Below are 19,670 nucleotides of genomic sequence, written 5' to 3' on the forward strand. Positions count from 1 at the left end.
CCATACACTATCACACACACACACATACCATACACTATCACACACACACACATACCATACACTATCTCACACACACACACATACCATACACTATCTCACACACACACATACCATACACTATCACACACACACACATACCATACACTATCTCACACACACACACATACCATACACTATCTCACACACACACATACCATACACTATCTCACACACACACACATACCATACACTATCTCACACACACACATACCATACACTATCTCACACACACACACATACCATACACTATCTCACACACACACACATACCATACACTATCTCACACACACACACATACCATACACTATCTCACACACACACACATACCATACACTATCACACACACACACATACCATACACTATCTCACACACACACATCGTTCTACAAATCACGTGTTCTTTATTCAGAATATGGAAGGAAGGAAAGAAAAGTATCATTGAGAAAATTTCTCTGAATGGGAATCTTACCACCCCACTCTAGCAGGGAATTTTCCCACAGCAGGAAGAAATTCCAGTTCTTGTACCGACAGCGCTGTACATGGTCACCATGGTAACACCATGCTGCTGAACATGTCCAGGGTAGACAGGAAGGGGGCGCTGTGGTGTCTTCATGTCGGTGCTGGCAAAGTTTTGTTTAAAATGTTTCTTCATTTTGTGAGAGCGCCGCTTCTCACAGGTGTTGAGTGTCTCTTAGGAACGGCACAGAGCAAGGCACCTCCTACCACTGGACAACCAAGATTGTGCTCCCTGGACACTTCTGGGTGTATTTTATGGCTTTCTGGCTGCTGATCACAAAAATCACCTGAAATTTTCCTATCACATACCGTTTTGTAGATATAACCTATTTTTGTGATGTCCCATCGTATTGTAAGTCTACTTGTATATTACCCACAAAGCAAGCTGTTTTGGTCTGTCCAAGCATGCCTGGGCTCGCACTCAGTGTAGGTGCTCTGCAGATGTTGTCTTAGGCAGCCTGGGCATGCTGAGTCAGGTTTGATGCTGGCCTACAGGCTGTTAAAGCTGATACATGTACAGATGCTGTTTGGACGCATGTTGGTGCACATGTTCTTCAGGCAGTAGCAGAGTGAGTGTACTTAACAACAGGATTTATTGTCTTGAGGAAGATTTAATACAGCAGAAATGTCTCGACAATGCTGCAGCAGATGCAGTACATCCTGTTACATCTGTGGCGAGGACACGCTTAAGGCTCAAAGACGCACCATGACTGCACTTATTAAGAAAGCCTATGAACTGTACTTCTGATGCAACATTGGTGACCAAGAGAAACCCTGGACTTCTCACATGTGCAGTCAACCTGAGAGCTTGGCTCAGAGGTACTTGGAAGTCAATGCCATTTGCAGTCCCAATGATATGGCGAGAACAGAAGGATCAGGTGACGGACTGTTACTTCTGTTTGGCCAGTGTATCTGGCTTCTCTACTGAAGATAAATCTACTGAATACCCCAACCTGCTTCCAGCCGTGAGACCAGTGTCACATGATGACAGTTTGCCAGTACCGAAGCCACCAGAGACATGGAGCCTAGATGAGGCAGATGAAGATGCCACAATGCATTAACCAGATGTGGAAAATGACACTGATCCAGATGTTGAACCCTTTATGCCTGGTTTTCCTTGTCTGATAACACAGCCAGGATTAAATGACCTGGTCAGGGACTTAGATTTGTCAAAAGCTAAAGCAGAACTACTTGGTTCAAGACTGCAAGGATGCAGTTAGCTGTCACCAGGTACAAACATTTCTATCTTGCAGAACCGCCAAGAACATTTGACAAACTTCTTTACACAGGTTGACACCCTCTGTTTCTGCACTGACATTGATGGACTGTTCATGGCTTTGGGTTGTGTGCATGACCCAAAACAATGGCGTCTTTTTATAGATCTGTCAAAGTTCAGACTGAAAGCTGCCCTGTTGCACAATGGCAATGTCCACCCTTCAATAACCACTGGCAGCTACGCGGAACACATGAAAGAAACATACAATAACATGTGTGGTGATGTAAAAGTATTGGCACTGCTACTAGGAGCGCAGCTCAGATATCCAAAGTACTGGTGTTTCCTGTGTGAATGGGATAGTCGTACTACAGAGTCACATCACATTAAAAAGAACTGGCCGCTCCATAAGCATTTCGTTCCAGGGCAGAAAAGTGTGGTGCATAAACCACTTGTCCACCCAACAAAGATATTTCTGCCTCCTCTTCATATAAGACTCGGACTGATGAACATTTTTGTGAAAGCAGTGAATAAAGGAAGTGATGGATTTCACTATTTGAGACAGACGTTTCCAAGAATAACTGATGCCAAGACGAAGGAAGGCATTTTTGTTGGTCCACAAATCAGGTCATCAATGACAGGGAGTCAGAAGATCTGCTAGTGGGGCAGAGAAAATAGCGTGGAAGGCATTTAAGGATGTTGTTGAGAATTTTCTTGGCAACTATAGAGCACCAAACTACACTGAGCTGCTTGACAAATGCTTAAAACACACAACACCATGAAGTGCAACACGTCATTGAAAATTCATGTTCTGCATCACACTTGGACTTCTTCCCTGCTGATCTTGGTCAGTCAGTGAGGAACATGGTGAAAGGTTTCACCAGGACATTGGACCATGGAAAAGAGGCATCAGGGCAACTGGAATCCATCAATGCTGGCCGACTATTGTTGGACACTGACACGAGGCACCAGATGCTGAGTACAAACCAAAATCAGCAGCAAAATATTTGAAGCTCAGCTGAACTAACACAATGTGTCAGCATCATTATGTGATTAAACATGTTAAATTCAATAAAAGTTATTTTAATGTTTCTCCAAATTCCTGCGTGATACAGCAAACCTGAAATTATTTTTGTGTTCAGCTTGACGTTGTCTATCATAATCTCTAATTTTTTTTCAGGAAGCAAAACGTTTCAAAAAATTTGTTGTCCAGTGATCAGAGGTGAGATCAGTTTCAGGTCACAAAGCCCTGCCCATCCTGTAAGAGACAGGGTCAGGGCCAGGTCACTTCCTGCTAGGAACAGGCAATGGTCTCCAGCTGCTGTTCTGCCTCTGCTGCCATGGCGGCTGCCTGCAGCGTCTCTGTCTCCGTCTGCAGGCTGGAAGACGCAAGCTGCTTCCTCTCACTGTGCATGTTGTTCTCATGACGCTTCAGGTCTGACGCCTGGAAACCAAAACAGGAAATAAATCAGACCTACAGAGAAACCTACAGAAAAATAAAGGTCATTAATCTGACTCTAAGGATATCAAGACAGAAATTAATATTTGGTTTGAACCAGGATTCAGAATAAATGATGAAAATAGTTTGTAACCAGCAAACCAGACCAGCAAGTTCATTCTTCTGCCTGGAAATGGCCTTACAGAGGATTTGATTGTTGTTTTTCATCAATTTTAATTAAGAGAAAAAAAAGCGAGCGTTTCCCCAGCACTTCATAGAATGACAAGAGATTCCCCAAAAAAGTATTTTTCATTTTACTGCTGAATTTTATTTGGATTCATCCATTCATCATCATCAGTATCAAAGCTGAATCTGCTGCAGGACAAGTTCTCCCAGCTGCACGTCCATTTCTCAACTTGCAAGTGGACCACAGACTTCCTATATGACAGGAAGCAGTATGTGAAGCTGGGAAAATATGTTACTGACTCCTGGACCATCAGCACCGGTTCCCCTCAAGGCTGTGCTTTCCCCTCTACTCTTCTCCCTGTACACGAACGGCTGTGCCTCCAGTCACCAGTTAGTCAAGCTCAAGAAGTTTGCTGAGGACAACTCCCTCACTGGGCTCATCTCTTGTGGGGATGAGTCCGCCTACAGGTGGGAGATTGATTATCGGATGTCCTGGTGCAGCCAAAACAACTTGGAGCTCAACGCTCGAAAGACAGTTGAGATGGTTGTGGACTTAAGAAAGTACCTAGCCCCACCTGCCCCCATCACCCTGTGTGGCTCCCCAGTTGACCCTGTGGATTCCTCCCACTTCCTGGGCACCATCATCACCCAGGACCTAAGGTGGAAGTTGAACATCAACTCCCCCACCAAGAAGGCACAGCAGAGGATTAGCTTGATGCATGCTCAATAATCCAGGTAGGAAACTCAAAGAAGGTTGAATCAGCTCATCTGGATAAAACGTTTATTGACATATGTTTCATCACTCAACTAAGTGACATCCATCCATTATCCAAACCGCTTATCCTGCTCTCAGGGTCGCAGGGATGCTGGAGCCTATCCCAGCAATCACTGGGCAGCAGGCAGGGCGACACCCTGGACAGGCCACCAGTTCATCACAGGGCCCACACACTCACACCTAGGGACAATTTAGTACGGCCAATTCACCTGACCTACATGTCTTTGGACTGTAGGAGGAAACCGGAGCACCCGGAGGAAACCCATGCAGACACGGGGAGAACATGCAAACTCCACACAGAGGACGATCCCCAAGGTTCCCGGGGCTCGAAACCAGGACCTTCTTGCTGTGAGGCGACCACGCTAACCACTGCGCCACCATGCCGCCCCAACTACTACTGATGTCACAACTAAGTGACATCTTCAGTCTAAACTGACTGTAGGTATCCCCACCCCTTATGCAACTGTATTTTACTATACTTTTTATAACAACTGAAACCACCAAATGAAATTACACCAGCAGAGCTACAGCACCTCACCTGGAAAGGGGAAACCAGGGCCCTCTCCTCGAGCCAGACCTGGGAAGGGAGCTCACTGGTGAGTGTCTGTTGGCCGGGCCTTGGCTCATGGGGCCTGGTCGGGCCCAGCCTGAAAAAAACAACATGGAGCCACCACCCCGTGGACCCATCTCAAGTGGCGATGAGCATTGAGGTAGGGTACAAGTCAGGCCGAGTGGCAAGCAAAGGCACGGACTGGGGCGTGCCAATTTCCGGCATCGCAAATTGGTCCTCGGGACGTGGAATGTCACCTCTCTGGCAGGGAAGGGGCCTGAGCTGGTGCGGGAGGTGGAGCAGTACCAACTAGATATAGTTGCGCTCACCTCTACACATAGCATGGGCTCTGGTACCAAATTCCTGGAGAGGGGCTGGTCTCTTTACTTTTCCAGAGTTGGCCAACTTGACAGGCGTCGGGTGGATGTGGGGATACTCAGAAGTCCCCGGTTGAGCACCGCCGTGTTGCAGTTCTCCCCGGGTAATGAGAGGGTCGCCTCTATACGACTGCGAGTTGCTGGGGGGAAGGCTCTGACTGTTGTGTGTGCTTATGCACTGAATAGCAGTTTGGAGTATCTGGCCTTCTTGGAGTCTCTGGGTGGTGTCCTGGATAGGGTTCCGCCTGGGGACTCTATAGTTCTGCTGGGGGACTTCAACAATCACGTGGGCAACAATGGAGAAACCTGGAGGGGCGTGATTGGGAGGAACGGCCTCCCTGATCGGAACCCGAGCAGTGCCTTGTTATTGGACTTCTATGCGAGTCATGGATTGGCCATAACAAATACCATGTTCGAACATAAGATAGTTCAGAAGTGTACTTGGCACCAAAACACCTTAGGCCAAAGATCAATGTTGTGGACAGTCAGGTGAAGAGAGGAGCACAGCTGTCAACTGATCACCACCTGGTGGTGAGTTGGATCAGATGGCGGGGAAGGCTTCTGAACAGACCTGGCAAACCCAAATGTGTAGTGAGGGTGAACTGGGAACGTCTGGTGGAGGCCCCTGTCCATGAGGTCTTCAACTCCCACCTCCGGAAAAAGTTCTCACGTATCCCAAGGGAGGCTGAGGACATGGAGTCTGAGTGGGCCATGTTCAAAGCATCTATTGCAGATGCAGCAGGTAGGAGCTGTGGTTGTAAGGTCGGTGTCTGTCGAGGTGGCAACCTAAGGACCCGCTGGTGGACACTGGCAGAGGGAAGCCGTCAGGCTGAAGAAGGAGACTTTTTGGGCTTGGTTGGCCCAAGACTCTCCTAAAGCAGCAGACAGGTACCTGGAGGCCAGAACGGCTGCAGTTTCGGCAATCGCGGAAGCAAAAACTCGGGTGGGGGAGGAGTTCAGCGAGGCTATGGAGGAGGACTTTTGGTTGGCCTCAAGGAAGTTCTGGCAAATCAGACAGCAACTCAGGGAGGGGAAGCAGGGCTTGACTCAGGCTGTGTTCAGCTGGGGAGGGGAACTGTTGACCCGGACTGGGGATGTTGTCAGGCGGTGAAAAGAACACTCTGAGGAGCTCCTGAACCCAGCTAACACGTCCTCAGTGGAGGAGGTAGAGTCTGAAGACTCGGGGGAAGCCCCACCCAGATCCCTGACAGAGGTCTCTTGAGGTAGTTAAGCAGCTCCTCGGTGGCAAGGCACTGGGTGTGGATGAGAGTCGTCCTGAGATGCTGAAGGCTCTGGACATTGTTGGGCTGTCTTGGCTGACACACCTCTTCAGTGTCGTATGGAGGTCGGGGACAGTAACTGTGGAGTGACAGACTGGGGTAGTGATTCCCATACTTTAAAAAAGGGACTAGAGGATGTGCTCCAAATATCGGGGCATCACATTGCTCAGCCTCTCTGGGAAAGTCTACTCGAGGGTGCTGGAAAGGAGGCTCCGACTGATTGTCGAACCTCAGATCCAGGAGGAACAATGCGGATTCTGTCCTGGCCGTGGAACAATGGACAAACTCTTTACCCTTGCTGATGTGCTGAGGGAGGCATGGGATTTTGAACAGCCAGTCTACATATGTTTTGTGGACTTGGAGGAGGCTTAAGACAATGTACCCCCGGGGCACTCTGTGGGGGGGGGGGTACTATGGGAGTATGGGGTACCGGAGCAGTTGCTACAAATCATCCGGTCCTTGTGTAACTAAAGTGAGAGCTGTGTCCGCATTCTCGGCACAAAGTCAAATACGTTTTCAGTGGTTGTCAGAGTTCGCCAAGGTTGTCTCTTGTCTCTGATTCTGTTTGTGATATTCATGGACAGGATCTCAAGAGGAGAGGTGATGATCAGCAGCAGCAGTATGGTTTCATGCCATGAAAGAGCACTACAGATGCGATGTTGATTGAGAAGTATAGAGAAGGCCAGAAGGAGTTATATGTGTCTTTGTGGATTTAGAGAAAGCATATGACAGGTTGCCGAGAGAGGAGGTTTGGTATTGTATGAGGAAGTCGGGAGTTACAGAGAGGTTTGTAGGAGTGGTGCAGGATATGTATGAGGGCAGTGTGACAGTGGTGAGGTGTGTGGTTGGAATGACAGATGGGTTCAAGGTGGAGGTGGGATTACATCAAGGATCGGCTCTGAGCCCTTTCTTGTTTGCAGTGGTGATGGACATGTTGACGGACAAGATCAGGCAGGAGTCTCCATGGACTATGATGTTTGTGGATGACATTTTGATCTGTAGCGAGAGTAGGGTGCAGGTGGAGGAGAGCCTGGAGAGGTGGAGGTATGCACTGGAGAGAAGAGGAATGAAAGTCAGTAGGAGCAAGATGGAATACATATGCGTGAATGAGAGGGAGGACAGTGGAATGGTGAGGATGCAAGGAGTAGCGGTGACGAAGGTGTATGAAGTGTGAAACTAGGTGTGAATGTGTCAACTCTGTGATGAACTGGCGGCCTGTCCAGGGTGTCTCCGCGCCTGTCGCCCAATGACTGCTGGGATAGGCTCCAGCATCCCGCGACCCGAATTTGGATAAGCGGCTTGGATAATGGATGGATGGATGGTTAATTTACATGAATAGGAATATGACTACACATTTAATATGAACCATAGAAAAAACTTTGACTGGGAAGTTTTTTTAACATCGTTCATGTTGTGGATGTTTTTTTCCAGTCATGTTGGTGTGCATACAGCACTGCTGAGCCACAACGTTTGCTAAGCTAAAGAAGTGGTCCAGTCGTCACATTATATCACATTGCCAAACCTCTGTGTTAAACCAAACAGAAGTCTGGCTGTAGCCAGATTAGTCATCGTGGGGTAGCGATGTTTTGAGCAAAGGTGGCTGATAGAAAACCGTCAAAAGTAAGAGACTTCAAAGCTCTGCAACATGCACTTCACTACAGCCAGTACACCTCCATCAGCTTCACCTGCAGATGACCTATGTTATGATGAACCTGCAATGAAACCAAAAAAAAGAAACCAAGACTGCACGCTGATCACTGACAAGCCCCTACTACTACCGTAGTAGTGGTAGAAGTTGTAGTACTGTAGTAGAAGCAGTAGTAGTTGCATTACAGTAGTAGTAGTGGGCTATAGTGGTACAGTAGTAGTAGTAGAAGTAGTAGTACTACAGTAGTAGTAGTAGTAGTAACAGTACCTTGGCGAAGGCCTTGGTGCAGGAAGAGCAGACAAATGGTTTCTCTCCGCGGTGTCTTCTCTCGTGGTCTTTCAGATGAGATTTGTGTTTAAAAGCCTGATGGAGAGAAGAACGGGAGTATAAAAGGACAGATGAACATACAAATATCCCACAACTCCAATTGGTTTTCATTTCTGAATGAGTTATTTGGATTGAAATTTAAATGATTCAAACATTTCTTTTCGAATGATGCAACAAAAAGGTGAAATTTAAAATCAAAATAAATCATTACATCCAGCTCAACGACAGTTGCACCTTATTGGAAACTAAACTCCGACGTTCAGTCAAACGGTGTGATGTTCAATTTCAGTGTTTTTCTTGCTGAGTAAAAATTCAGATATAAATGTAACTGCAAGAAGCAGTTTGCGGGTTCAAACCTTTCCGCACTCAATGGAAGCAAGCAGCTCAATCAGCCAAAATTAAAGCCACAAGCAGCAAAGAGTGGGTTTCAGACTTCATGAAGACAAGCAAAGTCACTTCACTTAGTTTGAGTCTGTTTAAGGAGCGAGAGCGAAGACTTCTGCACTGCTGGAAGTTTTTACTCTGTTGTCCCAGTGTATGTGCAGCTTATTGAGGGGCTTCTGGAAGCGTATGCCTTCTGTCATAAGGATCTTCTTGATGTCTGTGTACGCTTTATGTTATCGCAGCGTCCTTGCAGAGTAATCATGGTCGAAGTAAATCCTATTTCCACTGAGTAACTGTTTTCTTCTCCCACGCTTTTTCAATGCCATCTCCTTCACAGTAAATTGCTGAAAGTTGATGACAATTGATCTAGGAGGTTGTCCTGCTTTAGGTTTTGGTGCCAAAGCTCTGTGGGCGTGTTGTATCTGGAGGTCAAGGTTTATTGTGAGCCATTTGTCCATAAACAGCTTGACTTGGCGTCCTCCTGTATGCCATATATCCATAGGTTCTCCCTTCTGGACCTCGCTTCCAAATCATGTAGTTTGTCCATCACAACTTTCTGCTCCGTCAGTAGTCCCTGCAGTGCACAGCTAGCTTCGCTGTTCCACGTGTTTGACTTCTTCCATGTGAGTTAAAGTGGCGTCCACCTTCTCTCTCTGTTGTCTTATCTCTGTAGTTATTTTTTGCAAATTTGTGATCAATGTCTTCTTTGAATTTTGTCAGTTCGTTTCTCATTTGGGCTGTGATTTCGTCCTTGACCGATTTCAGGTCTGTTCTCAGTTCATTTCTCAAGACTTGAATCTGCTTGCTAATGCAATCCAGGCTGGTTTGGAATGATGCTGTAGCGTCATTAGCTTCAGACGTTAGCATGCTTTTCTGCTCAGCTGAACGGTTTTGTTCTTTACCTTGGTCGTCTGGGTTTCATTCTTTACCTTGGTGGTTGTCCAGGTTTCGTTCTTTATTACCTTGGTTGTCTGAGTTTCGTTCTTTACCTTGGTTGTCTGGGTTTCGTTCTTTATTACCTTGGATGTCTGAGTTTCGTTCTTTACCTTGGTTGTCTGAGTTTCGTTCTTTACCTTGGTTGTCTGGGTTTCGTTCTTTACTTTGGTGGTTGTCTGGGTTTCGTTCTTTACCTTGGTTGTCTGAGTTTCGTTCTTTACCTTGGTGGTTGTCTGGGTTTCGTTCTTTACCTTGGTGGTTGTCTGGGTTTCGTTCTTTACCTTGGTTGTCTGGGTTTCGTTCTTTACCTTGGTGGTTGTCTGGGTTTCGTTCTTTACCTTGGTTGTCTGAGTTTCGTTCTTTACCTTGGTTGTCTGAGTTTCGTTCTTTACCTTGGTTGTCTGGGTTTCGTTCTTTACCTTGGTTGTCTGGGTTTCTTTCTTTACCTTTGTTGTCTGGGTTTTCTTTACCTTGGTGGTTGTCTGGGTTTCGTTCTTTACCTTGGTTGTCTGGGTTTCTTTACCTTGGCTGTCTGGGTTTTGTTCTTTACCTTGGTTGTCTGGGTTTCTTTTGTTCTTTGTTTTCGCTGAACCTCTGCTCCTTGTCAGGGGTCTTGGGTCCCTCTGCGTTTACTTCTTGAGTTTTGGTGGTGCGAGAGAGTTCACAGCTCTAGTGTGCATACCGTTCTACTGTTACTGTTTTTATTTTTACTCTTATTTGGTCTTATTCTTATTTTTGCCTTGTCTGTTTTTTTTTGTGTGAAGCACTTTGTAACATTGTTTTAGAAAAGTGCTATATAAATAACATTATTATTATTTCGGAGTTATCTCAGGTTAAAATCTCGTCACCATTATTTCAACAAGGCTCAAAACAGGATTCAGATTTTTTCTTGTAAATCGCAATATGATATGATTATCATCGAGAAATACCATGACATGAACTGAATTTTCAGACAGACAGGTTGATACAGATGCAGGCAGGCAGACAGTTTGACATATATGTAGGCAGACAGACAGGTTGATACCGACACAGGCAGACAGGTTGACAGCTGTAGGCAGACAGGCAGGTTGATGCACACAGACAGGTTGATACCGACACAGGCGGACAGGTTGATAAAGATGTAGGCAGACAGACAGGTTGATGCAGACACGGGCAGACAGGCAGGTTGATACAGATGTAGGCAGACAGACAGGTTGACACAAATGTAGGCAGACAGACAGGTTGATGCAGACACAGGGAGACAGGTAGGTTGATACAGATGTAGGCAGACAGACAGGTTGATACAGAAGCAGGCAGACAGACAGACAGGTTGGTCAGGTACACACCTTGTCACACATCTGACAGGCAAAGGGCCGCTCATTACTGTGGACACGTTCATGTTTCTTCAGGTCCGGTGCTCTGATGAAAGACTTCCCACAGACATCACAGCGGTATGGTTTGAAGCCGGTATGGATCTTTAGATGTTCTGCAACAACCACAAACACACAACTAATACACACCAGTACACACACACTACTACAGCACATACTGACTGATACACATGGACCTCCAACAATACCAACATAGAACATCCTGAGGCTGGTGATCCAATCACAAGTGGACAGCTCTCAGAACATCACTTCACACCTGGCATCACAATCTGTCTCCACACACGTCTTGAGTTTACTTTTGTGTACCTTTAAGAAGTACTGTTGTCTGTATACCATGTGTGTCTTGCGTATGTACTGTGGCACCATGTTGGAACTGTTAGAGGGTCCATGTGTATCAGTGAGGCTGTTTACACCTGGCATTAACATGCGTCTTGAGTGATCCAGTCAAAAGTGGACAGCTGTAAGTACAGGTGTGAATGTGTGATGCTGCAGAGTTTAATGTGTACCGAAAACAAATTCTACAGGCCTTGGTCGTGTGGCTAATAAAACAATCTAATCTGATCTAATCTTCAGAAAACACTTGGGTTTTAACGGTTTTTCTCTCTCAGGTCGTATTCTATCCAACCATTTCTTCAAAACTTCTTATCTTGATTCTGCATTTCAAGAATCTCACCGAAGGGGTATCGAAGTGCTTTAAAGATATTTTCATCAATAACAGTTGTACATCATTTGAACAATCTTCTGAAAAGTTCAACCTAGCTACTACTACTACTACAACATTCGGCTGCTCCCGTTAGGGGGCGCCACAGCGGCTCATCCGTTTCCATCTCTTCCTGTCTTCTGCATCTTCCTCTGTCACACCAGCCACCTGCATGTCCTCCCTCACCACATCCATAAACCTCCTCTTTGTCCTTCCTCTTCTCCTCTTCCCTGGCAGCTCCATATTCAGCATCCTTCTCCCAGTATACCCAGCATCTCTCCTCCACACATGTCCACACCATCTCAATCTTGTCTCTCTTGCTTTGTCTCCAAACCGTCCAACCTGAGCTGTCCCTCTAATATACTCCTTCCTAATCCTGTCCTTCTTCATCACTCCCAGTGAAAATCTTATCATCTTCACCTCTGCCACCTCCAGCTCCACCTCCTGTCTTTTCATCAGTGCCACTGTCTCCAAACCATACAACATAGCTGGTCACACTACCATCTGGTAAACCTTCCCTTTAACTCTTGCTGGTACCCTTCTGTCACACATCACTCCTGACTCTCTTCTCCACCCACTCCACCCTGTCTGCACGCTCTTCTTCACCTCTCTCCTGCACTCCCCGTTACTTTGGACAGTTGACCCCAAGTATTTAAACTCATATGTCTTTGTCACCTCCACTCCTTGCATCCTCACCATTCCACTGTCCTCCCTCTCGTTCACGCATATGTATTCCATCTTGCTCCTCCTGACTTTCATTCCTCTTCTCTCCAGTGCATACCTCCACCTCTCCAGGCTCTCCTCCACCTGCACCCTACTCTCGCTACAGATCACTATGTCATCCGCGAACATCATCGTCCATGGAGACTCCTGCCTGATCTTGTCCGTCAACCTGTCCATCACCATTGCAAACAAGAAAGGGCTCAGAGCCGATCCTTGATGTAATCCCACCTCCACCTTGAACCCATCTGTCATTCCAACCACACACCTCACCACTGTCACACCTCCCTCATACATATCCTGCACCACTCCTACATCCTTCTCTGCTACTCCCGACTTCCTCATACCACACCTCCTCTCTCGGCACCCTGTCATATGCTTTCTCTAAATCCACAAAGACACAATGTAACTCCTTCTGGCCTTCTCTATACTTCTCCATCAACATTCTCAAAGCAAACATCACATCTGTGGTGCTCTTTCATGGCATGAACCCATACTGCTGCTCGCTGATCATCACCTCTCCTCTTAACCTAGCTTCTATTACTCTTTCCCATATCTTCATGCTGTGGCTGATCAACTTTATACCTCTGTAGTTGCTACAGTTCTGCACATCACCCTTGTTCTTGAAAATCGGTACCAGTATGCTTCTTCTCCACTCCTCAGGCATCCTCTCACTTTCCAAGATTGTGTTAAACAATCTAGTTAAAAACTCCACTGCCATCTCTCCTAAACACCTCCATGCTTCCACAGGTATGTCATCAGGACCAACTGCCTTTCCACTCTTCATCCTCTTCATAGCTGCCCTCACTTCCTCCTTGACAATCCACCACACTTCCTGATTCCCTATCCCCACATCATCCAACCTTCTCTCTCCCTCATTTTCTTCATTCATCAGCCCCTCAAAGTATTCCATCCACCTTCTCAACACACTCTCCTCACTTGTCAGCACATTTCCATCTCTATCCTTCATCACCCTAACCTGCTACACATCTTTCCCAGCTCGGTCCCTCTGTCTAGCTGCTCGGTACAAGTCCTTTTCTCCTTCCTTAGTGTCTAACCTGCCATACACCTTTTCCTTTGCCACCTCTCTCTTCACTTTACGCTGTCTCCTTGTACTCCTGTCTACTTTCTTCATCTTTATGACTATCCCACTTCTTCTTTGCCAAGCTCTTCCTCTGTATACTTTGCCGTACTTCCTCATTCCACCACCAAGTCTCCTTGTCTTCCTTCCTCTGTCCTGATGACACACCAAGTACTACTTGTTTAACAGCTAGGAAGCTAGCTATCCTAGTTTGTATGTATAAATAATTGCAGACACAGCAAAAAATGGAGACACAGTTCAGCACAGCACCAGACAACCATGCATCCCATAAACACCCATGTTATAGCAGGACAATGAATCAGTCACAGTCACAAGACACACACACACACACCTCAAGAACACTCATTCATGATACATGATAGAAACACTATCATTAACAGAGTTGGCTTGGAGTTTTCATAAGACAAGAAAGATAAAGGTGAAAATAAACACATCTATATAAAAAAGAAAAACAAGTGATATTCATAACAGGCCTTTAGACTTGGTTGACAAAGAAAAACATTGGTTGGATCTAGCTTATACGGGCGGACCATATGGAAAGTATTTGTTGGTTCGGAGAAGTGATTTCAGGACTCTTAAACTGCTGTGAAGAAAATTTCAAAAAATATAAAGGCAGAGAATTCCATATTATGGACTCTTGGTAGCATATACTAAACTGAGATCAGGAAGTACGGAAATGGGGGGCTCTAAGGGGAGAAGAATTACGTTGGAGTAAGTATGAAATTGATAATTGTATGCAAATACACCATGAAAAAAGGGGGGAGGAGGGTTCTTTTTAAGGAACTATGAACAAATAAACCAATCTGGATATGGTTCACTTGGTCGGCCATTCGGGTTTCAGAGAGTGTGGCAATATCAATCTCTTCTCAGCTCTCAGGCGATGATGACAGTACGCCATTCGGGTCGATTGCTGGATTGATCGTTCATGAGGGTTCATATGTTCCAGGCTTCAACATATACGAGTTTCTGTTTCTGACCACATGGCGGTGATCCCTCTGGATGCAGTGGTCCAGACAGGAGGTATGAGGCAGACTATGTGTAGGGCACCTTTTCTAGCCCCCTCCCAGCAGAGCGGACCCTAAATAGGGCTGCTCAGTTGTGGGTGCTGCAGCTGAGAAACCCCTCTGCCTCAGTCCCGGGGCTTAGTGACTGTCAGTTGCTATCTCGTATAAACCCAGATGTGAATCCCTGCTGTAGGAGAGGTGAGGCTCCCCTTATCCACATGCTCTGGACATGTCCTTGCCTGGAAAAGTACTGGAAGGACGTTTTCCAAACCTTATCCCTAATCCTCAATTCTGACCTAGAACCCAACCCTCTGGTTGCCGTTTTTGCACCACTGGAGAGGATGACGTGCGCCTGACTCCAATCAAATGCCCCACACTTTCCTTCACCTCCGGCCAGACATGCAGTATTACTAAGATGGAGGGACGCTTCCCCGCCTACCTACGCTCACTGGCTGAGGGACATTATGTCCTCTTAACCTCGACAAGATCCGCTACTCAATTTGTAACTCAAAAACTTCCAAAAGGTGTGGTACCTTACCTGAGATACTTTCCTAACCTTCAGTCATACTGAAGACTTATTCCCTCACTCTCTTTTCTTTTGTCTCTATTGAGTTCTCACACTAATATAACTATTTATCAATTTCTAAATCCCCCTTTTATTTATTTACTTGTTTATTTTTTCTAAATATAAAACCCGACTTCCAGCACCTTCCTACATTACTGCATGGACGAAGTACCTTTTATATGTATGTATATATATATATATATATATATATATATATATATATACGCAGTTCCGGCTTGTAGATGGGGCTGGAAGGGGTGAGGGGTGGCTGGGACAAGGTCACATGATGTACTCCTCTATCATGGATGTACACTTGACATATCTGTTGTGCAGTCTACACATGTCCTGTGCATATTTTGTTTACTTGTTTAAAATTCCATCGACAATAAACTTGATAAAAAAGGTACGTGTGGGAGGCGTCTCCTTCCAGACTGCCGGCCGGAGAGATGCAGTTGGCGAACGCATGCGGTACGAGGGTGGGTGATTGAACTAAAATAGGGATCGATTGGCCACTAAATTGGGAGAAAAAGGGAAAAATCAGAAATAAATTATTAAAAAAAAAAGGTATGTGTGTACCTTTGAGGTGAGCGTGTGTGGTGAAAGCTTTGCTGCAGATCTCACAAGCAAATGGTCGTTCGGCTGAATGGAGCTTCTCGTGTTTCCTGTCAGAGAAGAAAGTAAGGAAGAGATTTAAAAGTAAGTTTTCTGGGACGTTTTTGGGAGGTATCTTCTCGGGTTATGTGTGAGGCAGTGAGCTTTCTTTCCTTTCCTCCTATCAGTTTCTACCCAGAGATACACCTGCTGTCCTACATCTTGATGTCCAGATCCATGTATTTCTAGTCTGCAGGACTTCATCTCTGTCTTCCATTCGCAGTAGTAGTATGAAGGGTTTGAGTGCATGGGACCTACGTGAGACATATAGAGAGCGGAAAGCGGAGTATACGGAAGCTGCCAACCAGGCAGCTGAAGCAGGGGCGAGTAGTGAGGCCGATGGCTGTGGGGAAACAAGAGAAACCCCACAACATGTACACCTGGAGTCTCCTGAACTGCGGAGAAAGATAAAATGGCTGTAGATGACGTAGTAAATGGATCAGAGGGACCCGGTTGCGTGGCGTTGGGGGCGTTGCTGTCTGTGTAACCTCCCTGGCAGCTGCTGCAGCTGAGCCCGGGCAGGAGTCACAGTGACGGAGAGAAGGCGGCAGGGGACCTGCCTGTCACCGAGAGCCAGGAGGAGGATGATGTTATCATCCCCCTCCTGGCTCTCACTGACAACAGGACAAGACAAGTGAGGAACCACATTACGATCTTCCATCACTTTATCCAGGATATTGTCACAATTTGATTTAATTGATGCTTGGAGAATAAAATATCAGACAGCAGACAGGACACATGGGTAAAGGTTTCAGGGGACAGGGTCAGGTGCTGCCAGGCTAGACAGGGGACAGGGTCAGTGCTGCCAGGCTAGACAGGGGACAGGGTCAGTGCTGCCAGGCTAGACAGGGGACAGGGTCAGTGCTGCCAGGCTAGACAGGGGACAGGGTCAGTGCCAGTGCTGCCAGGCTAGACAGGGGACAGGGTCAGTATCAGTGCTGCCAGGCTAGACAGGGGACAGGGTCAGTGTCCGTGCTGCCAGGCTAGACAGGGGACAGGGTCAGTGCTGCCAGGCTAGACAGGGGACAGGGTCAGTATCAGTGCTGCCAGGCTAGACAGGGGACAGGGTCAGTGCTGCCAGGCTAGACAGGGGACAGGGTCAGTGCTGCCAGGCTAGACAGGGAACAGGGTCAGTATCAGTGCTGCCAGGCTAGACAGGGGACAGGGTCAGTGCTGCCAGGCTAGACAGGGGACAGGGTCAGTATCAGTGCTGCCAGGCTAGACAGGGGACAGGGTCAGTGCTGCCAGGCTAGACAGGGGACAGGGTCAGTGTCCGTGCTGCCAGGCTAGACAGGGGACAGGGTCAGTGCTGCCAGGCTAGACAGGGGACAGGGTCAGTATCAGTGCTGCCAGGCTAGACAGGGGACAGGGTCAGTGTCAGTGCTGCCAGGCTAGACAGGGGACAGGGTCAGTGCTGCCAGGCTAGACAGGGAACAGGGTCAGTGTCAGTGCTGCCAGGCTAGACAGGGAACAGGGTCAGTATCAGTGCTGCCAGGCTAGACAGGGGACAGGGTCAGTGCTGCCAGGCTAGACAGGGAACAGGGTCAGTGTCCGTGCTGCCAGGCTAGACAGGGAACAGGGTCAGTGCTGCCAGGCTAGACGGGACAGGGTCAGTATCAGTGCTGCCAGGCTAGACAGGGGACAGGGTCAGTGTCAGTGCTGCCAGGCTAGACAGGGAACAGGGTCAGTGCTGCCAGGCTAGACAGGGAACAGGGTCAGTGTCAGTGCTGCCAGGCTAGACAGGGGACAGGGTCAGTATCAGTGCTGCCAGGCTAGACAGGGGACAGGGTCAGTGCTGCCAGGCTAGACAGGGGACAGGGTCAGTGTCAGTGCTGCCAGGCTAGACAGGGAACAGGGTCAGTATCAGTGCTGCCAGGCTAGACAGGGAACAGGGTCAGTATCAGTGCTGCCAGGCTAGACAGGGAACAGGGTCAGTATCAGTGCTGCCAGGCTAGACAGGGGACAGGGTCAGTGCTGCCAGGCTAGACAGGGAACAGGGTCAGTGTCCGTGCTGCCAGGCTAGACAGGGGACAGGGTCAGTGCTGCCAGGCTAGACAGGGGACAGGGTCAGTGTCAGTGCTGCCAGGCTAGACAGGGGACAGGGTCAGTGCTGCCAGGCTAGACAGGGGACAGGGTCAGTGCTGCCAGGCTAGACAGGGGACAGGGTCAGTATCAGTGCTGCCAGGCTAGACGGGACAGGGTCAGTGCTGCCAGGCTAGACAGGGGACAGGGTCAGTATCAGTGCTGCCAGGCTAGACATGGGACAGGGTCAGTGCTGCCAGGCTAGACAGGGGACAGGGTCAGTGCTGCCAGGCTAGACAGGGAACAGGGTCAGTATCAGGACTGCCAGGCTAGACAGGGGACAGGGTCAGTGCTGCCAGGCTAGACAGGGGACAGGGTCAGTGCTGCCAGGCTAGACAGGGGACAGGGTCAGTGTCAGTGCTGCCAGGCTAGACAGGGAACAGGGTCAGTATCAGTGCTGCCAGGCTAGACGGGACAGGATCAGTGCTGCCAGGCTAGACAGGGGACAGGGTCAGTGTCCGTGCTGCCAGGCTAGACAGGGGACAGGGCCAGTGTCAGTGCTGCCAGGCTAGACAGGGGACAGGGCCAGTGTCAGTGCTGCCAGGCTAGACAGGGGACAGGGCCAGTGTCAGTGCTGCCAGGCTAGACAGGGGACAGGGTGAGTGTCAGTGCTGCCAGGCTAGACAGGGGACAGGGTCAGTGTCCGTACTGCCAGGCTAGACAGGGAACAGGGTGAGTGTCAGTGCTGCCAGGCTAGACAGGGGACAGGGTCAGTGTCCGTGCTGCCAGGCTAGACAGGGTCAGTGTCAGTGCTGCCAGGCTAGACAGGGGACAGGGTCAGTGTCCGTGCTGCCAGGCTAGACAGGGTCAGTGTCAGTGCTGCCAGGCTAGACAGGGGACAGGGTCAGTGTCCGTGCTGCCAGGCTAGACAGGGGACAGGGTCAGTGTCAGTGCTGCCAGGCTAGACAGGGGACAGGGTGAGTGCCAGTGCTGCCAGGCTAGACAGGGAACAGGGTGAGTGCTGCCAGGCTAGACAGGGGACAGGGTCAGTGTCCGTGCTGCCAGGCTAGACAGGGGACAGGATGAGTGCTGCCAGGCTAGACAGGGAACAGGGTGAGTGCTGCCAGGCTAGACAGGGGACAGGGTCAGTGTCCGTGCTGCCAGGCTAGACAGGGGACAGGGTGAGTGCTGCCAGGCTAGACAGGGGACAGGGTGAGTGTCAGTGCTGCCAGGCTAGACAGGGTCAGTGTCCGTGCTGCCAGGCTAGACAGGGGACAGGGTCAGTGTCAGTGCTGCCAGGCTAGACAGGGAACAGGGTCAGTGTCCGTGCTGCCAGGCTAGACAGGGGACAGGGTGAGTGCTGCCAGGCTAGACAGGGGACAGGGTCAGTGCTGCCAGGCTAGACAGGGGACAGGGTCAGTGTCAGTGCTGCCAGGCTAGACGGGACAGGGTCAGTGTCCGTGCTGCCAGGCTAGACGGGACAGGGTCTGTATCATTGCTGCCAGGCTAGACAGGGGACAGGGTCAGTGTCAGTGCTGCCAGGCTAGACAGGGGACAGGGTCAGTATCAGTGCTGCCAGGCTAGACAGGGGACAGGGTCAGTATCAGTGCTGCCAGGCTAGACAGGGGACAGGGTCAGTATCAGTGCTGCCAGGCTAGACAGGGGACAGGGTCAGTGCTGCCAGGCTAGACAGGGGACAGGGTCAGTGTCAGTGCTGCCAGGCTAGACAGGGGACAGGGTCAGTATCAGTGCTGCCAGGCTAGACAGGGGACAGGGTCAGTGTCAGTGCTGCCAGGCTAGACAGGGGACAGGGTGAGTGCTGCCAGGCTGTACATCACCAGACACCTTCACACCAGCTCAGTCAGGA

General features: G+C 48.7%; 1 protein-coding gene across 1 annotated transcript in view; it reads right to left on the reverse strand.

Moving 5' to 3' along the window:
* Nucleotides 1-428: 428 nt before the first annotated feature.
* zbtb14 (zinc finger and BTB domain containing 14) overlaps nucleotides 429-19,670 on the reverse strand; it is a 51,570-nt gene continuing 32,328 nt past the window's right edge. Inside the window, exons 7-10 of the mRNA XM_056299448.1 lie at nucleotides 15,707-15,792; nucleotides 10,995-11,134; nucleotides 8,290-8,385; nucleotides 429-3,212 (exon numbers count right to left, since the gene is read on the reverse strand). Coding sequence (XP_056155423.1) covers nucleotides 3,063-3,212; nucleotides 8,290-8,385; nucleotides 10,995-11,134; nucleotides 15,707-15,792 — 472 coding nt within the window. The 3' untranslated portion in view covers nucleotides 429-3,062. The remainder of the gene's footprint in view (nucleotides 3,213-8,289; nucleotides 8,386-10,994; nucleotides 11,135-15,706; nucleotides 15,793-19,670) is intronic.

This window comes from Lampris incognitus, chromosome 19 (assembly GCF_029633865.1).
Source record: "Lampris incognitus isolate fLamInc1 chromosome 19, fLamInc1.hap2, whole genome shotgun sequence".
Lineage (NCBI taxonomy): Eukaryota > Metazoa > Chordata > Actinopteri > Lampriformes > Lampridae > Lampris > Lampris incognitus.